At 41.5% G+C, this 20,407-nt stretch overlaps 1 protein-coding gene across 1 annotated transcript; it reads right to left on the minus strand.

The window, feature by feature from the left end:
• Positions 1–244: 244 nt before the first annotated feature.
• GJD4 (gap junction protein delta 4) lies at positions 245–20,364 on the minus strand. Its single transcript, XM_064393717.1, has 4 exons — positions 19,310–20,364; positions 18,840–18,940; positions 6,897–7,032; positions 245–4,198 (listed from the first exon to the last, which is right to left on the minus strand). Exons 3-4 carry the CDS (start codon positions 6,958–6,960, stop codon positions 3,036–3,038), a joined length of 1,227 nt encoding a protein of 408 aa, XP_064249787.1. The 5' UTR covers positions 6,961–7,032; positions 18,840–18,940; positions 19,310–20,364; the 3' UTR covers positions 245–3,035.
• Positions 20,365–20,407: the final 43 nt, after the last annotated feature.

The raw sequence follows: 20,407 nt of genomic DNA on the forward strand, positions 1-20,407 counted from the left end.
TCTTTGCTTCACATCTATCAGTTCTTTTCTCACTCTAAGACATCTAGACATGTCTACAGCACCTCCACGTTCAGTGATATTGAATACAAGGGGAAATTACAGCTTACGTTTGCTTTTCCAAGCAGATCTTCTTTTGCTATTTTCTCCTCCCCACTGTGGATGTCCCTCCCACCCATCACTTTTAATTTCATTGAGCTCTGGAAGTTCACAACAGTTCAAACTTCCTTTACACTTCTTCCCTTGGTCTTCCCTTGCTGACAAATCAGCTGATCTTGCTGCATCTTTGTAATTAATAACTGTGACTTGGAGAAATAGCAGTAAAATCTCTGAGTCATTGCCCTAGGAGCAAGTTGTTGATGCCAGAGGCTTCTACTCACTCCCTAGGGAAAATTCCATACCAAGTTTTTCTCCTTTAATATGCAGTTTTTACAAACACATTAAGTGCTTATTACACTGACTCTGAATTATGTTTCAATGGACCCACAAGTCCCAAAATCAGCCAGGTTTGCAGAGATGCAGCACAACCCAAAGGCCACAGTCTCTGCAGACAAATGAAGACATCCACTAATTTCACTTTCGATTTCAAACACAAAGAGGATCTTTCCAATTTCAAATGAGACTCTTCAATCATTAAAAAATGTCTAACCATAGAGAAAAAACCAAACTGTGTCCAGCCACAATGCATTTATTATTTTTCCTACCCTATTTAGATCTCATGCTGTGGGATGTATGCAATAGGCTGAATCCACATTTGCTCCTCGCATTCCTTCTCACATCTGAGAAGATGCAATGAATCATAAAATGTTTCATTGTTGCAATGTTTTGTCATGGCATGTGTAATCAGCACAGACCCCATTAAAGAGGGTTTGGAGGATGAGAACTTTAAATATTTAATGTTTTTCTGCCTACGATAAGTTTAATAATTAATGCTGCTTCTACCCTGGAAATGACAAATCACACAACAAGCATGCACAATAAAAGAAACAAACAGAGCTAATGGAGAGGAAACCCTTACTTCGAAGGTAGTAGTTAAAAATGCCCATAGCCTACCTCAGGATCCCAAAGTACTTTTCTTCTGATCCCAAGAGCAGTTCTGTCTACCTATTAAGCCACCTAATTTTAGGGGAATGCAGAAGAGAAGGGATAATTGCTAGTCTTTACCTTATACATGCGAGAAATAATACACAGGTGAGCCTGTCTTGAAGACTTCTGCACCCATAGGAGAGAAAAGCTAGACTGTGAAAGCTGTTGTCCCTTCATGCCCTGCAGATGGGAGCCAACCCTTGAGTTATTACAGAAAATTGTTACGTGGCAGCCCAAGAGCAAGGCTAAACCTTGCCTGGTCTAAACAGCATCGGAGCTACTCCAGCACCAAGCAGGATCTACAAACACCAGTTCTTGACACCGTCGGAATAATTTGTTTTATAAGACTCTACCACCAGCACATTTCTCTAGGTACATGCTCCTCCACATCCACTCCCACTGATGATCTGCAGGTATGTGCAACCTTCAAACCCCACTGACTTGTAGCTAAAAGAAAATTCATCTCACGCTCTGCTGCGCTGTAGTGTGGACCACGCTTATGCAAATGGGACAGAATTAACACTGAAGGAAAGCACAAAGCATAGCTGTAATAAAATCTCCTGTGATTCACTCAATTTAGACATGTTTTCAAATTACCAGCATTATAACTGTCAGACAAAGAGGGTGAGCACTCTGATATAGACATTGCCCCTATATCCTTCTTTCAGGGGAAAAACCATTTTCCCTAAACCCAGGGATAATGATGAGATAATCATATTGTGGGAGAAATAGGTATATCTAGAAAGTGACTCATCTTACCTTTAGAGACCCCTAAAACAGGTCAGGTGATTCATTCCCACCTCCTGAAATTGAGAGCCCAGTGTGACTATTTAAGGCTGAGGAGTAACACCCTGAAGATGTGTCAGTGGAGCCAGAGCATGGGCATTGCTGCTCAATCCCTGGCAAGCTGAGTGGAGCACTCCCTGACACCCTTCTGGCTCACACCTCCTTGTTGTCTCCTGAGAAATTCCCAAGCACAGGACCATGCCCAGCAGCTAATGTAGATGCAGCCACTCTGTTTTGGAGGTTATTGTAGTTCATAGAATGGTTTGGGTTGGAAGGGACATTAAAGATCACTTATTTCCACTACCCCTGCCATAGGCAGAGACACTTTCCACGAAACCAGACTGCTCAAAGCTGCATCCAACCTGATCTTGAACACCTCCAGGCATAGGACATCCAGGAGATCCACAGCTTCTCTGGGCAAACTCTTCCACTGCCTCACCACCATCAAGTAAAAAAATTTTTCCTTGCATCTAATCTAAACCTACCCTGCTTCAGTTTGAAGCAATTCCTCCTTGTCCTGTCACTACATGCCCTTGTAGAAAGTCCCCCTCTGGCTTTCCTTTAGGCACTGGAAGGTGTTGTAGTTGAATACCTCAGGCATGGTCAGACTGCAGCTGGCATCAGTGTCAGAGGAAGGTACTGCCCAGGCACTGCTAGCTGGGAGAGGGGTATTGCCTTCAAGAAACAGGATCCAGGGGTTTTAACAAATTAACACTTTGCTACAAAACAAGTGGTTTTATTTTATTCACTGCCTAGTCTTCTTGAATATCCTGTCTTAGAGTGGGCTTTGAGAATTTAGTATGAGGAGATAAATTAGGCTTCTGAGAGTAGACAACCTGTCTTTGCTAAGCTCAATCTTTTGCAATAAAACTAGGTTAGAACAAACAAGTGTTCACACATACTCCTGGAAAACCAGGTCAGTCACATCAGTGACAGTCCACAGCCTTTTTAAACCATCTACATGCAAAAAAAACCAAAGATGTCACATTTTCTAAAGAACATGTCCCTTCAAACTCTTATCCAAAGTTTTTGCTTCTTCTCTAATGGAGTAGAGTGTCTCTGCAGCATAAGCACAGCCAAGGGATTCAGCTGAAACTCTCTGAAGCCTCTTCAGTGGTGCAATGATTTGCCCTGTCAAGGTCACAGCACAGTGTTCACTCTGGGTTCTATACCCATTCGGACTTTTTTGACCTCAGGCAGCTTGTGCTGCTGTAATTCGATTGTGCATCAGGGCTTTTTAGCTCAGCTGTAGGGTAGAACCCTAAAAGCTTGCTCTGGAGAACAGAGGAAGAAACTCCAAGGGGAGACTCAATCTGAGGCCCCAAAGCCAGGGCAGCATCTTTAATGAAGTCTTGCTGGAGCCTGGGTCTCACTTGGCTGCAGGGAGTTCCTTGGTGGTCACTGGCACACAAGGGCTCTTCAGTGCTCTGCTGCTTGACAGCAAGGTCTGGTACACAGCACTTAGTGCTGGCACTTTGCTGAAGGACACCTCCAGGATGAGGAACAGCCTCTTCTTCCTCGTCAGGGGGAAGTGAGCAGGAGCCATCACTGGTCTGGCAGCTGTTTGCTACTGGGCCATCCCCATTTTGAGGTGGAGAAGAGCTACTGTGCTGGACTGGGGGAAGATAGATCATGCACTCCTTCTCTGTGTAAAGTTTTGCCAGCTGCTTTTTCTTTTGGTTTCTTGCTGTCATTCTCTGGAGAGCACAGACGAGATCAGCAAGGCTGAGCAGAAAGGACAGACTGCTGACCCCCCAGATGAAAATCATCATGATGGATTTCTCAGTGGGCCGGGAGATGTAACAGTCAACAGTGCTTGTGCAAGGTGAGTGGTAGCACGAAAAGCGGTCAGGAACAAAAAATCCAAAAAGAAAGTATTGCACAGCTGCAAAGGCAACCTCAAGTAGCGTCCTAACAAAAAGATGAATGGTATATGCCCCTGAAAAATTAAGGACACTTAGGCTGTCTGCACCACAATCTTCTCTATTGACAACTGCACTTCTACAGAGCTCCTTCACATCTTCAGGGCTTGACAAACCCTTGTTCTTCTTGCACCCATGCACCAGACAGTGCATTCTGACAATGTACACAGCTACCTTGTGCAAAACATAAATGCTGAATGCAGCATAGGGCAGCAGGACAGACACGGTCTGAATGAGCCAGAACCTGAAGTGAGACACGGGAGAGAACAAGTCATAGCAAACGTTGGAGCATCCTGGCTGCAGGGTGTTGCAGACAAAGCGCTCCTGCTCGTCCTGGTACAGGGGGTAGCCTGCTAACACCACCACTGCCATCCGCAGCAGGATGATTAACATCAGCCAGATCTTCCCTACAAGAGATAAGAGAGTCAGATCCTGAGAAGAAAGGTCATACAGTGATGCTCTTTCTATACATGAGGCATTTGAGGAAACAATCTCCCCTCTTATTAGCTCCTTTTTTTTTTTTTTGACTGGGACTGAAAATCCAGTGAAAAATGTGTAGCTGACATATTCCATAATCTTCATCTAGACTCAACAATGTAGGAGTTAAACACAAAATAAGCCATGCCAGCTGAAACCTAATGAAAACACTGGTAAAAAAGTGATCAAATCTGACTAAACAATCCATTTCACTCACAATTTTCCCTTGTTGTTGAGCTCCTGCCCCTGAATTTTGTCCTATTTCAACAATACAGTTCAGGTAACACAGTATGAGACTCATCTAGACAGAAAAGATGGCTCCATGACATAGTATTTGTTCTTGGTCTTGGCCATGACATTGTATGACATTTTGGCCAACAAAATCTTTTTTGTGTTCAGAATGGTATTTACTAACAAGCTGTTAATTAGCTATTTTTATTATAAGCAAACTCATGCAAAGTGTTCTGCAAATGTACATTTGTGCAAATGTGCACCCCAGCCATTTCTCTCTGTTGCTTCTTTGGCTGTCCCATCTTGGCCATGATTTCCGACCTTTGTTCACCTCAGTGAGCAGCTTTTCTCCACTCAAAGTTCCCTTCTGTCAAGCCACTCCATGATTCTGTGAAAATCTAAAACCTTTTCCGGGGCAGGATAGGAAGGTTTAAAGATATGCCATTCTGTTGCCAAAAGTTAAAAATGCATTCTGTACAAACACATATTCTGAAATTCAGTTTAGCATTTGAATTTCTCACATTTCCTTTTGAATCCTGTCATCAATTCCCTATATAGTTTTGAAAAAGTAATTTAATTTAATAATCCCCTACAAGAAAAGAGGAAAAACACTGTTAAAAAAAGGGGGGGGAGGAACCAACTTAAAAGAATTATAACATTAGTTCTGTTTTACAGAATTGTTAAGACACAAATGTAAACACAAGCAGAGAAACAGCAAGACTCAGTGACTAAAGAGAAGTATATTATACAGAATTAATGGCTGAGAAATGTACTGAAAAATCAAGTCATTAATCGTGAATGCACTCTCACGTGCACACAAGGTTTTGTGTGCAATCTGTGAAATAGCACCAATTCACACTATAAAGGCTTTTAAAAAAACATATCACAAAGCATTTTTCTATAAACTATATAACTATTTATGGGTGTTGCCTTGGAGAATTTTCTTATGTATTTCCCATAAAGCTATTTCCCAGTAGTTGGTGTTAATTTAAAATATTCAAGTATTTCCACAACATTGTGTGATACCTATTATTGTACTGAACATACAGTTCAAGTGCCCTCTAAAATCCATTTGTAGCCAGTAGACTGATTATGGGCTAGATCAGCAAAACTGCACTCTGTAGTGAAAAAACATGAAGAATGTGTAAGGTTTATGAGAGATCATCAGAGAAACTGCTGCTCCTGGCAAAATAATATATTATCCAGCCATAAATAAGTTGAGACCTTTCCATTTTATCTTTAATCACCTGAGTTGTAGTGGTGGTTTTGCTGTGTTTCCAGCTTCCTGTGTTTGCTGGCAGGCTGCCCTGTTACTCACTTTTTGACACAGTGTGGGTCAATGGGAAACACCAGCTCTACAAATCCATCATCTTTAGCAAACCATGTTTCATCCTTTGGTAGCATTTTTTTCCCTTTGAGGACCTCAAAACTGTTTGAAGCTCATTAGTTAATGAGGCTCAAAATACTACATGCTATTTCACTATCAATTTTTAATTTGAACATGTACAATGGGGAGTACTGCTTAAGAAAAATCAATGGCTCCTTAGGAAGCAGTTAGTGTGACATACACTTGAGAGATAACCCCTCCATGCATCCCTGTCCCTAAAGGCCCAATCTTGTTTTGGAACACAAGAACAAGCCTCTCCAGCAGCCGTGCTGGGGCTCAGCTGGATGCTCCCTGCAGTGCACAGCATAAACTACAGCACTGCTGCAGGCAAAGAGTCTCTAAAGGGCCCTTGGAAGTTTTTCTCTGGCTCACACTTTGTTCAAAGTAGCCCATGAAAGAGGAACAGAACCTTATTTAAATTACACAGGTGAAAAATAAGCAGCAAACAGTTAGCCAAGGAAAAGACAATGGCATTTTGCTGTGTTTTTTTTTTTGTTGTTGTTGTTTTGGTTTTTTTTTTTTTTATGCACATGATCCTTATTTGTTTAAAAGAAGAAAGAATGAAAAGCAATAATTAACCACAATGGTAGTAACCACAAACTTCCTCCTGTAAAAGAGAGTGGGTCTTCTGTCCTCTTCTTTAACTTTTTAAATTTGTTACTAAAGCTATTGCATGCATTCTACCATTCAACTTATGTGGTATAAGTTCAGCATTACTTCTGTGTGTTTTTACCATGATCCCTTCTTCCAGCTGACAGGAAGCCCTGGCATCAAGAAGACCCAAATTTGAAAACCTTGCCAGAATATTTTATGCAATGTTTAGGAAAAATCAAAGATAGAGAAGTAATCTGTTTAACAAGAAGATAAATACATTAACCTCTTCTATCAGGTATCAAGAAAACAACTTACTGTACAGATCACAGAACCTGAAATTAAAGTTGATTATCAGTAGGGCACTTGGGTGGCTTCAGGATATGAAGCAGCAAAAGAAAGAAGAGGGGTCTACTTACCCACAATAGTCACATTATAGTTGAGAGTGACTATCAAAAATCCAAGTGAATCCCAGTGCTCCATGTTTGAACAGGCTCAAAACACTTCCAGCTCCTGATGTCCTAAGAGTTTTGTCATTTCCAAAGGAGATTACACCTAGACAGGGAAGAAAGCGGGTAGAAAAAGGGGAAAAAAAAGTAAAAAAGGAAAGAATTTTTGCTGAGGGTCAAGGACAGAAATCAGGAACTCGGCCAAAACAATGTGCTGATTAATTGAATTTGATGATTTGAACAGGACTGTTAGTTTTGAATACTGATCTTCTTCAGCCTTTAACACGTTGTCTTACAAAAGCTCTGGCTTGTCAGATCCAATTGCTCCTACCTCTGTGTGGATCCTCTGTCCAGGCAACTGCAAGTGGACAGGCAACAACAGGAGTGACCTCTGCCATTGTAGGCTATTCTTACCCTCCCAGGGCATACCAGCCTCCTGGCATTGCTGAGATACTTCAGTGGTGAAAGACAGGGAGAGAAGAAAAAATAGCATAGACCAGGAAATAACAGACCTCTCTGTCTCCCCACAAGAACTGCAGATGAATTAGAGAAGGAAAGGAGATAGAAAAGGATGAGCATCCCTGTGCTTGAAAGGCAACTTCAGTTCAGGTCACTGGAAGCTATTCCAATGAAATTTCCCAAAACCACTTGGTTTTTAAATCAAAACCCCCTTGACAGAACACCATGGCCCTGTCAATCACAGCCACAGCAAACTCTCCTCTGTGTGCTGAGCCGGGCAGCAAGCTGAGCCTCCCTGCAGGCAAGATGAAAAACAGGGCACGCTTTAAAAAATAAAAATCTTAAGCATGGGGCTGGTTTTCAAGATGCCACAAGTCACTCATTTTTAATTTATATCAGTCCTTTTGGCTGAAACTGCTTAATACTTCACTCAAACTGCTTGGAAATCACTCAGAAGATCTTAGGGGTGATTGACCATCATTCTCACAGCCAGCAGCCCTTCAGCAGTGGTGGAGGGAGCTCCCACTTGGAGCAGAATGCCTGTGGGCTCAGCAAGATGCAACTGCACAGCATGTCTTGGATATTGTGCCACTGTGCTGAACCCCAGGAAAAAGCAGGGGTGAAAATAAGACTCTCAGCTGTTTGTTTCTTGCATCACTTTTCACCCAAGTTACCTTGGGGAAAATAACCTACCACCATCTTCCAGCCACTGTTCCACCAGATTTGGGATGTTGCACTGTCCTCTTTAATCTGTGCTGTGGCAAGGATGAACATACTGTGAAAATTTAGTCACGAAATAGTAACAATCCCAACAAAAGCAGCTGAAGGAGGAGTCTTTGTGTGATTTAGCAAGGGAGAAAAGTGATTTCCTGACACCTGTGGGGGGATAACAGCCCAGGCACAGGTTGGGCACTGCAGCACTGCTTGTGTGCTTCAACCCACGACTGCTCTGGGGAGCAAGGGGAGCTCAGAGGGAGCTGTATGGAGATACTCCATGACCTGGGGGCACTGCAGCTGGGCTGAGCACGTCTTACCTGAGTAAAAGGTAAAACTAATAGTTTCATAAAGTAAAAATATACCTGCACAAATACTTTCTCCCAGGTCTCTGCTCACAGGTTTTGCAATGCCTTGGCAGAACACACTGAGGATCCTCTCTGTAGTAAGCACCATCCTAAGGAAACCCTAAAAGTGGGGTTTGAAAAATGGCCCTTCAAAACCCTTTGTCTGTTATCTGTGTAAAAAGATTTTTTTTATTGTAGTAGTAAACACAAAAATATTATTGATTTCAGAATTGATTTATGTAAAATATTTGCCAAACTGCCATTTCTTCTGTTACCAAGTTTTACTTATGGTTTATGATGATGGTTTCAGCTTCATTTACTTACACACACACATTTTCTTTTTCTTTTTTTTTTTTTCAATCAGAGATGTGTGTGTGTGAGAAGTAAGGGAAGGAAGGAAAGCTGGAGAAATTCAAGAGAAAAGATGCAAACAGCTAAGATATGAATTATGCTGAGGTATGAAGGTATTCCTGGTTAAAGACCCTTTGTCAAAAATAAAGTCAGGAATGCCAAGATGGTGGCAGGATATGAATGCTCAGCAGCTGCATCCACACAATAGGCTATAAATTGTCTCTGTCAATATTGTTGGTTAAAATATCCTTGCCTGTCATTGCTGTGAGACCTCTACCATTTGTGGAAGAGGGATAACAGCTAAGAATTTAAGCCCCCAGATTGTTGCCTGAGGAACTATACCAGGCAACAACATCTGATCCCACAGCATGGATGCACTGGGATAGGATGGCCTTTTTTTCTAAAAGAAAGCAGGCACCCTCCAGAGTCACAGTGCAGCTTAGCTTAGGTCAGAGAGCTTGAATTACATTTTAGCTCTTTCAGACAACTTTAGCTTTTTTTAGTTTTAGCTTTTCTAGACAGCTCATATCTCACTTGAATCCAGTGTTTCTCCTTTCTGTGGTGTGTCCTCTGCCATCAGTCCACATGGGGCTCTGGTCTGTGCTGGTTGTAATAAAATGTTTAGTCTCACAGACCCATAGTGCTGAGCAAAGGGATGAGGAAACTAAAGTCTTTCAGGCCAGGGTTCCCATCTGAAGATTTTGCACGTCATAGCTAAAGATATTCACCAGGCAATCCCCCTCATTTATTATCTTTAGCTGCTTCCTGTATTCCCTGTTGGCCTGTAAGGACTACAAAGAAATAGGGACAGCACATTACAGACATGGGGGTAGCAGCACAGGACCCAGCTCTGCAGTACCACCACTGGGTTTGGCACCACTTCACACACCAGAGGATGGGCATGTGGTGCACAGCCCCATCACTCCACACACACTCCAGCTCTGGAATCCTACAAACAACTCTTCCCAACCTAAAAGACTCTCAGATCTGTGAACTTGCATTGCATCCTAGTTAAAAAGAGAGAAAGGTAGAAAAAAAATGACATGGTATTGGGTAAAATTAAACTTGGAAACCCAGCAGTACCTCATCACATCTCATTTTAGGAAGGGCCCTAAAAGCCACTGGAAAGCTTTCAGAGACAAACAGTGAAACATAAGAAGAAACAATTTAATCTATTTTAAAATCTACAACTGCTGTCCGCATTTATAATCCCTTATCATAGGTCTAGGGCTTGATCCTGCAAAAATACACAAATTCCTTCACTGTGAGAGAGCCACTGAAACATTTTGAACCACTGGAACTGCATCTCACTGCAGTGTGGACCTGTGTCACATCCCCAGGTTTAGACCTGGGTTACTTCACAGAGCAAGGACACCTCAGCTAGTCCTTGGCTCAGAATGACATCCAGAGTTAGCTTGAAGCCACTTCAGGATCAAATGTGTCACCTGAATGGTGCCACAATCTACATCACACATCAAAAAAGCTCCCAGAAAATAAAGGCATATCTCTGGCCTAGCAAATCCCAAACCCATCTGTCTTACCCAGTCAAGACCTACACTAGTGACACCAAAGTGAGGCGAGTTACCAAGGCAGACTGCACCCTGCACCACACCTGGCAATGAAGGAACACCCCTCTACCAATTTAATTAATGTCAAGGCAAAATAGGTCAGCATAGCAGCTTCCCTAATAGACAGAGGGATCTGGCATTTTAGTCCAGTGCCTTTGGCATATCATAATTTAAGAAAGAAAAAACACAAATACATATTTTAAAGTCTAAGTTTAAAATTTACTTAGAATTTTTCTAGTTAGCAAAAATTATGTGTTAGTGAGGAATCTTTCAGTAAATCTAGCTCTTCTGAAGGTGATTTGTGAATAGGGAGAGGGGGGGAATCTATTTGGAAGGGACAGTAAACATTAAAAGGCAATTTATCTTGATGGCCTTATTTTAAAATCTGTGAAATACAGCATAAAGGAGAAAGAAACAAGCTAGCCATGAAGGACAATAGCAAATTAATAGCAAAAGCTGTCCAGAACAAATGCTCTTTTCAAGATATATGTGCTACACACAGAGGTATATAAACCTTCACAGCACTCACACAGCCAAGGAGGCAGCACAGCAGGTAAATCCTTTTCTTTTACACAGGCAGCTCTGCACACTCTGCATACCCTGGGACCTCTGTCCAGCTCCCACTCGGGTGTCACTGCAGTGAAATACATTCAAAAGGAGCCTGTGCCCAGAACAGCCACAACAGCTACTGACACATAGAGAAGGCAAGGCAATCACAGCTCCAGCTTTGGGGCTGCAGAGCCCACACACACTGAGCAGACAATGTTTTCCATCATGAAGTGTTCTGTGGGGAGCTTAAACAATGTGCTCCTGTTCCCCACTGCTCAGCCTCTAACTCCTCAGTCCCCAGAAGCAGCAGAATTGAGTGCAAGGAAAGGAAACTTCCAACAAATGCTCCTCCCTCTTCCCCATCTCTTCCTGCCTTCCGTTCCCAGGGAGGAGCTGCATGCACACATGCCCAAATGTACATAAATGGCAATGCATGTGTGTCTGAAACAGCCCAGAAGGACACCCAGAACTGCGAAGTTCAGCTCATTTTTATTGGATTCAACCTTGCTGACTCCCACACCAGCTCTGTCCTCTTGGATGCCTAAGCCTGGTGCCTCAGAGCCTCACATGTGTTGTGTTGTCTCACTGTTCCTCTACTAATTTAGTAAACCTAAAAAAAGACTGTTCTACTGCATGCTCTTAAGGATTTAGACAATTCTCCCACATTGTCTCAAACAGAGTCCCTTATTCTAAATGTTTGAATATTCAGGATTCTATATTCCTAAAGGAAACCTGATTCTAAGAGGATGACAAATGGAAAAAGCAGCTCTTCTTCAGACTTTGGTTCAGAAACCTTACAGCTACTCAGCCAAGAATTTTGAACACTTCAAGACAGATATGAAGGAAAATTAAGTAATGGAAAATATATTCTCATTCAGGAGCTCAAGGCCAATTTCTGCAAAAGTATTTTATTTAAGTAGTAAAAGTACAAAATTATTCCACTGGATTTTCAAAAGCACATTATTAGTACCTGCTTAACTCCTACTGAAATTGGTAGCTACATGAGCACATGACATTAGTACAGAAATTTGCTCTTCTGTAACACACACAAAAAAAATCTTGCATAAGAGAGATTCCAGCTCATTTTAACATTTTGCACTTAACATTTAACACAGAGTTTTACAGTTACCTTTCTTTACAGTGCCAAACACAGAACTGAAGGTTTGGAATGTTTAAGGATCCTGTATTTTATGATGAAGCAGGTGATTTCATGTTTTACTAGTGCCCAACATCCAGCACGGAGTTCTTCCCACAAGCAAATCCACACCTAGCAATGGTCAGGCAGGCAAAAGTATGGTGAGCTGATACCATGGAAATTGTTTAAATAAGGAAAAGGCCTTCGGTAATTGGAAAACAGATTTCATAATAAACAGAAGATGATAAGAGAATATTTGGGCCACCATGTTTTAAATTTAATACTTGGTTTCTAAGTGTGAATATTGCTAGAGCTGTGGAGGGCAAATATCCCTGTTTGCACCATGCACAACAAAAGAGTTTACTGTGCTGGTTCTGGATTTCAGTAAATAAATCTGTCATCTTAGATTTAACATACAGGCAGCCACTGTGCATGTAAAATAAGAGTTCTTTACACCTTCTTGTATTTCATGGCTGATCATTTTAAGAAACAAACCCTTTACTGTTGCCTCTGTTATTGAACACTGACACTGCTTTTTCTTTCACTACGGACAGATGCACTGTAACTATGTGGTCATGAAATGAAGCACAGGGGAAAACGCTAAATGAAAGAAAGAGGCTGAAAAGAGAAAAGGGATTTTCCCCCCTCTAATTCACATACAACTTAAACTTCAGGAACTGCTGCAGGCAGCCCTAACTGTGGATTTCTTCTAACACATAAGGGAATGTAATTTTCAAGTCAAATTCATTCCTATGCAGAAGTCAAAAAGTACATTCTATTAAATTTCATCAATATCTTGAAAACATGGCTCTAAATAAATAAAAGCTGTATCCTGTGCATAATAAAATCCTCATCCAGAAGAGTACTTCTGTCTAAAAAGAATGTGCACATCTATCATACTGCTTTAGAAGGAGAAATTTTGATTTTCAGCTGTGTTTAATGAACAATGAAAGGAAAAATCTCATACTCCTCATAGTTGCTACTCATAGCTTACTAGACAAAAGAATTATTGGATTTCTTGCATCAATATCAGGATGTACAACTTATGTATGTACATCTGGCCATTTAAAGGACAACACAAAATGAAGTTTTTGCACCTCACCTTTATGAGGCCCACATCACCTCATGGTTTTATGAGGTTTGTTTTGACCTTAAACTGTGATCTGCTAATAGTCTATTTAAGTTTGGTGTGGCCTCGTAAAAAGTCATTTAAACAAAATTCAAATAGGTCAACCTCCACAACATTAGGAAAAGTTACCCCAAATTTTTATTTCAAAATCTGAATTTGCCCTTCACCCCAAACCTTTGCTTTACCATACAATCCTACCATGCCATTTGCCTAGTTTCCATGGTTTCTGCTTTGTTTTCTTCCAAGAGCCATTTTTTAATGTACTTAACACATACTGGGCAGTACACAAGGCAATAGTATTTACATTCTATGCATTCTATCAACCAGGATTTTTTGTTTTAAAGAGAACAGCATCATAAAATTCAGCTTGATGGCTCAGTCCTTAGTAAAATTGATAGGAGTTCAATACTCAACTGTCATTCATTTCTTTGAAAATTTTTACCACAACATCAAAAGGGTAACAAGGACCCAGAAGGATTTATTCCAATGTCTTAGAGAGCAAAGGAAAACAGACAAGAATGATCAAGAGTGAATTTCCCCACAGAACCCATCCCCAAGGCAAGCTGGGAACACACAGCACTGCTCCCTACCTTGGAGCAGCTCCCAGTGTCATCCAGAGGCAAGGAAATCTCACACGATGGATAAATGCACTGGCAAGCATCCTACTGGGTCAAAGCAGAGAGCAGTAAGACTTTTCCAGGAAGGTAAAACACAGCAGAGATGGGGAAGTGTCACAGCATAGCCCACAGCACACAGCGCAGTCGAGACTGTCACGATGCACACAGTGTCACCACACAGCTTCAGAAAGCTTCAACCCATCCACAGCAACACCTCACCAACTCAGAAGGCTGAAAGAATCTGCCCTTCTTGTTCTTTAGCCCAACCTTTTTTCCCCCTCATGTTCATGCATTGCCCTGTGTGCCCTCTGTTCCCTTTGTGGTTGGTCAGTGCCCCTGGGCACTCCATGGCTCATTGCTGTCAGTGCTGCTCCCCTGCTGCTCACAGCTGTGCCCACTGGGGATGAGGCTCAGCCCCACTCCCAATCACCACAAACTGTGTACCTAGAGGGAAGAACACCAATTTAGGTCCTGTCTGTTTTAAATGATAGTCTGCGTGTCTATTTTCCATGAAGGAGTAGGTAGGGATTACTGATTATGCCTTGTTTACTCACCCATCCCTTTCACCACAATTCAGCCTCTCAGTTTACTGTGCCCAGCACAAACACAGAATAAACCACCTCCCATTTCTACACTTGCTCTCCTTATGCTTTTTTTCCAAGGTGGTTCCCCCCAGAACTGAGAAATACTCCAGCCAACCATCTTTGCCTCAGCAAAACCTTTCAGAGCACCTGTGCAAAGCAATTTTGTCACTCCAAGACATCAATAACTTCCACTGAAAATTCTTTCAGTACCAGTAACATAAACAAAATTTTATTACTACAGCAAGGCACAAACACAGCACAAAAAACCAAAACAGGGCCATTAGCTCAATCTTTCTGCCTCCTCTGCATTATAACAGATACTTTGCCATTTCAATCTAATCTACAAAATTGCTACCAATTACTGTGCTCCTGACACTATTAGAAATTGCATTAGTTCTTTTGACTGAGCACTGGCAAACCCAGGATAACTGGTCACAGATATTTATGGATATATTCCCCTGTGACCTGTATTGTGCCTCCTAACTGCTGTTACTATTTCAGTTTCTCCTCTTTTTTTCCCCCACATATTTTACATTTTGCTTCTTTCCCTTTTGCCTCCCTTCCGGGGCGAAAAATATTTAGGCCATCAAAAAACTCATAGAAAACACCTCAAAGATCATTTGTTTAAGTACGTTAACCCACACAATTTGGCAATGATATTTTAATTTCTGGCGAATTAATCCAATAAATCACCTCACTAAAGACACTGCTGAAGAGTGCGCAGATAAACCAGCAAAACCAGGTCAGGCTGGAAGGCACCCTGAGCAAGCTGGGCTAGTAGAAGGTGTCCCTACCCTTGGCAGGGGGGTTGGAGCGAGGTGATCTTTGAGGTTCCCTTTGACCCAAACCATTCTATTATGGCTTCCAATTATCTGTGTAATCCAAAATTAGAGAGGCATTGCTGCTGATGCAGGTATCACATATTGGAGCAGGGAGGAAGCCCAGCCAGGTGTGTTTAGAACTGCCAGGAGCTCTGCCAGCAGGCAGATCCCAGACACTGGCACAGCTGCAGTGACAGGTACAGCACAGGAGGCCAGGCAAGATGCAGAGACTGATGCATGAGATCCCTGCAGGGAAAACCAGCTGCAAGTCTGTGTTAGGTGAGATGCACTGGGGCTGCCCAGTCACACTGACCCAATTTCACTTACCTGTGTCCCATACACAAACACTTGATAACACAAACCCAGTGCAGACCCACAGAACTCAATCATTTCAATGCCCAGAGTGGCAGCTCGGGTTTGTGGCTGCAAGGATGAGGGTAAGGAACTTGTTGGGTGGGAAGCCTGAGCTCCTCACCTACTTCCTCAGTCTGGTGCTGACTCAGCTCAAGGGCATTTCCCACTGCCCCAAGAGATCTTCTTCCCCCACCCGCCTGTGTCACCCACCATTTTATATTGCATTTCAGCCTGATGTCCCGGGAAATGCACCTCAGGTCTTAAAGGGTTGATGGGGTTGGGGCTTTCTGTTCAAATCCTGAGAAATCCTGCATTCAGGCGAACAACAGATGCTGAAGCTGTTTCTAGGGACACTTTATTAATAAATAAAGCCAAGGGAGATAGATACTAGAGCCTGCTCTAATTTTTTCCCCCTAATTGTTAGAAATCAAAGCTACAGATTTCTTTTGTTCTCTGCACCCCAATCCTCTGAAGCTCTCAGTTTATACTGGAAGTATTAGAAATATGTAAAATTTCTTACAAATACTAGAGAATGGTTAAAAGTTCATTGTTCATGTAACAGGATGAAGTGGACAGGGCAAAAATCTGCAATCTTGGATTGTGGATTTACCTATTCTTAGTAAGTCAAAGATAAATGCATTCCTCAGGGGGCAAACAACAGGTTCAAATGACATTTTAAATAATTGCTTTTTCTATTAGCAACTGCCATAGAAATTCTTTATCTAATGCAATTAGAACAAAAAATAAATGCTCACATGCATACATGTACTGAGTTGTCAAGGAAAAGCTCAAGTTTGAAATTATAAAGAAATTATATTATTTGAAATAGAAAAATTAAGATGCTGATTTATGTATTTTGGAGAAAACTTATTGCTTGCCCTGGTTTCTTTTACTAAGAGAAAATTGTTTTAGAAAAGGTTAAGGGAGAATGTCACAGCTGGGAATCAGATGTCTGAGCACACAATTTCAGCTAACACATGGTTCAGCTACGTGCACACTTTAAGGGGCAGAACAACTTTGTTCTGCCACATGCCAGCAAAACAGAGCAGAGCAAAAGAAGCCTTTCTGATGTGCCACAATGACAGGCCACCACAGAAAAGCAACAATTTCATAGTCTAGATTTCTCACAGGTCAGAAACACCACAATGTTCTCACTGAGATTCATGATTAAATGGGGAAGCAGAAGAATCAGGCCAGTCCTTCGAAGCTTGGTGTCAGGGTGACATGACCACAATTTCTCTAGATGAAGTCAGTACTGTCACTTGATGCTTTGAAGCATTTATTTCTGTTCAGCTAAAGGAACCATTGATCCAAAGCCTTGAAACAGGCACATCTGGAAGATCACCATACCTGACAGCACTCAAAATTATCAAGATACACCCAACTATTTTCCTGGGTTACAGGAATCATTCCTCCAGTTTCTCAGAGGACAGACTTAGAACAGGTGCACTATGAAGCACTGGCAGAGAACACATTCAGACTGTGGACTCATTCCTATGGCAGAGTGTAAGGTACATACCTGGTGGCAGTAATGAGTTAAATATTTAACTTTACAAATGCTGGTGGTGACCTACACATTTAAACCAGTCTTACTTTTGTGCAAAGCAATGGTGTAAGTTGGAAGATAATTTTCCATCTCTGCTCAAAACTCTTCTGTGCAAAACTACTGTAACTACACAGGACTTGGGGTTGGGTTGTTACTACCAGGGCATGGTGGGTAGGAGGTTGTTCTCCACAACTCTTCTCACTTTCCCAACCTGTGATTTCAGAAGTGGGACTGACATGTACTGAGAGTTGTCACAAGCAGGGGACTCTCATTACTTAATGCTCATACTGATGAAGACCCACAGCAGCACCAGGTTATCCCCTGCAGCTTTTGGTCTTACCAAGAACTCTTACTACTTTTTAAACTTTTTTTGTGAAGTCTGCCTTCAAGTATTACTGACTATATTCTAATAATTAATAGTGTGTACTAAGCTTTTGCCTACACAGGATGACCCTGTACTGGAAGGCCACAAAAGGAAAAGGGTGTTATTATGGAAGTAAGGTGACCACCAATACTTTCCAAACACTGAAATTGTGTACCAGCACCAAGCTAGTTCTGCCATTCTAATGCTTGATGTTCAAGATTATTTGGTGTATGTATTTTACATGCTCTTCTGTATCATTTTGCTCAGTACAGCCTGGTCTTCTTCCTCCCCAGATGAATGAAAACCACTCTGCATATCCTGTCCCACTGAATAATCCCTTAAACTCTTTGCCCAAGGGATTTAACACCATCACACTTCCCAAAGTATCATCAATGCCTTTTGGTATTGACAGCATAGAAAGTACAAATACATTTCTCCATCTTTATTTCCTGGATTATTTTTAAAATATACACACTGAATTGGGCCTCACAGATTCTAGCACACCAATTCCCATCTTTTTGCCTCTCCTTTTTCTACAGCAGAATGCTTCATTTGCCTGAAATACATGAAAGAGAAGCATGTGGCCACAGGATGATCTGCATTGTTTAAATATAAGACAGCAAGGGTATCACAGCTGCCAGTTCCCAAGATACTGTTTCCATGGAGAATAATTTATATAACATCTAAAGCACAGGGGCATGAAAACCCAGAGCAGTGAAGCAAGGAAACCTACAGCTAAGAGATGAATTAGCTCTATACTTAAGTGTGCTGTGGAGTCTCTTACATGAAGGTGATGTCTCACTCTAATGCCTGTTTAGAGAAGCCTTCATGTCACATGAGTAAGTCTTCATCTGCTTTCTGAGGATTCACTTCACTGCCAATGAATTCAAAGGGGTGGCAGTGCTAGTTCCAGAGATTTTACAGCTTCAAAGTTTTACTGCATTAGTTACCACAGCACCCCAGTCTGTGTGTCAGAGATGCAAGGAAAAAAGGTCTGAAACTAAATCAGGTACATTAAGTAAATTATCTAAGTACATTGAGAAATTGCATTTTACAAAATACAATTTCTGTTATTTGCTGTTCTCCATCTGTAGTGACCATTGACATCTTGAGCTTTACAAACTCTTAGTAGAGGTTCTGGACAACTCATACAGCCACATTTCACTACACCAAGAAACTTGCTTAGCATATCTTCACCAAACAAGGTGAAGCTGTTACAGGTATAACAGCTGAAAGCCTCTGCTGATAATACTGAAACACATTACACATGGTGTAAAGGGCATGAAATAACAACTCTTTTTTCGCACCAAATTGCATCAGACCAACTATTCTAGAAGGAACACAAGAAGTACAGTCTATTTGTCCTGCTCTGTACCTGCCTTTCTTCAGTTTGCCATCCCCTTGCTTCTTTCTTCAGTGTGAAGAGCACAGTGATCCAGGCCAGGCAAGAAATAAACTCGAGCCTGGCTTTCTTGGCTATAATCATAAAAAGCTTGATTAGGAAGGGACCTTAAAGATAATTTAGTTCAAATGCTCCTGCCATGAATCCATCAGAGATTCCTGGAGATGGGGCATCTCCAGCTTGTCTGTTCCAGTGCCTCAATGCCCTCAATCCATTCAGTCCTTTTCAAGCTGTGGTTCTGCAACTCAGCAGTTACTTTTTGTTGATTCTCATAAGATCCAGAAAAGCAGGTTCACACACTATGAAACAATCCTTTTCAATCATAATCTACATCTGCTATCATTATTGTTTTCCTCATAAGCAGCAACTTTTCTTCCAAATCTTGTTTCCCTTTTTAAATCATTTTCACAGAGCAGTAGTCGCTACACATCTGCCATCATTACCTTTAGTTCATGCAGCTCAGTCTCACCAGTTCTGTGGTTTCCTCAAGATGGAGTTCAGTTGATGAGAAGACAGACAAAAAGAGCAGAGACACACACTGCACTTTGGGTGTAGGACGTTTCCATGTACACCTAGATGAACTCACACAGGTATGTTTGTGGTTATAGTTGAGCTGATTTCTCAGAACCCATTAGAAAACTAAGAGGGAACTTCACTGCAGAGTAGGCAAATGTTGCCAAGAACTGCATATTCAAGTAAAGAAAAAAAGGTCTGATTACAGAAAAAAGTGTTTTACACAGAAGTGAGGAAAGTGCTAAAAGCTAGGCTGAGGGGATTCCACATGAAGACCAAGAAGGAGAGAGCAACACGAGCCTGCAGTGGATGTGCAGCACTTCAGTTAGGAGTTTAAACATGTCACTGGGAAATGAAATGCTCATTACCAACTAAGGACAACTGTAAATAATTTGTTGCTTCAGGTGTTAAGATTTTGGGGGTTTTTTTCAGCTCTTTCAGTTCCTCTATCCCCTCCCACACACTGCTATTTTTGTATATAGCCAACACTACCAGATGTCATTTTGTCATCTGCCACCATTGCACCATTGCCTTTTTCTGATGAGGTTTTTGTTACTTCTAATCTTTATATTGTAGCTAAGGTTTCTGGCATTAGGGGAGCTCGAGAGAAAGGTGTTAAACACGAAGTCCTAGTTCAGATTCCATATATGTAAACAGCAAGTATGCAATGCTAATTTCTCTCTCTCTAAGAAAAATCCCCAAATCCTTAACAAAACAGAATCCTTACCCTGCTATAGGATAGGATTTTGTATATTTTTAGCAATAGAAAACATGCATCATTTGAAGAGCTGACTGGATTTGTGGAAGGTGGAAAAAGGTGATTTGACCATTTTGTTTTTGCACTTCATTCCATGACTCCAGTGCTCTCAGTCCCACATGACAGTGTCTGTCAGAATGATATATGTCACTGACAGACCATGAAATACAAACAGCAAATCAAATATAAAGAGGACTGCAGGTGGAAAGAGAAATTACAGCAAGAACTCTGAGCTGAATATGGATGAATGATTAAAACCCTCAAAAGATGC

This window comes from Passer domesticus, chromosome 1 (genome assembly GCF_036417665.1).
Source record: "Passer domesticus isolate bPasDom1 chromosome 1, bPasDom1.hap1, whole genome shotgun sequence".
Lineage (NCBI taxonomy): Eukaryota > Metazoa > Chordata > Aves > Passeriformes > Passeridae > Passer > Passer domesticus.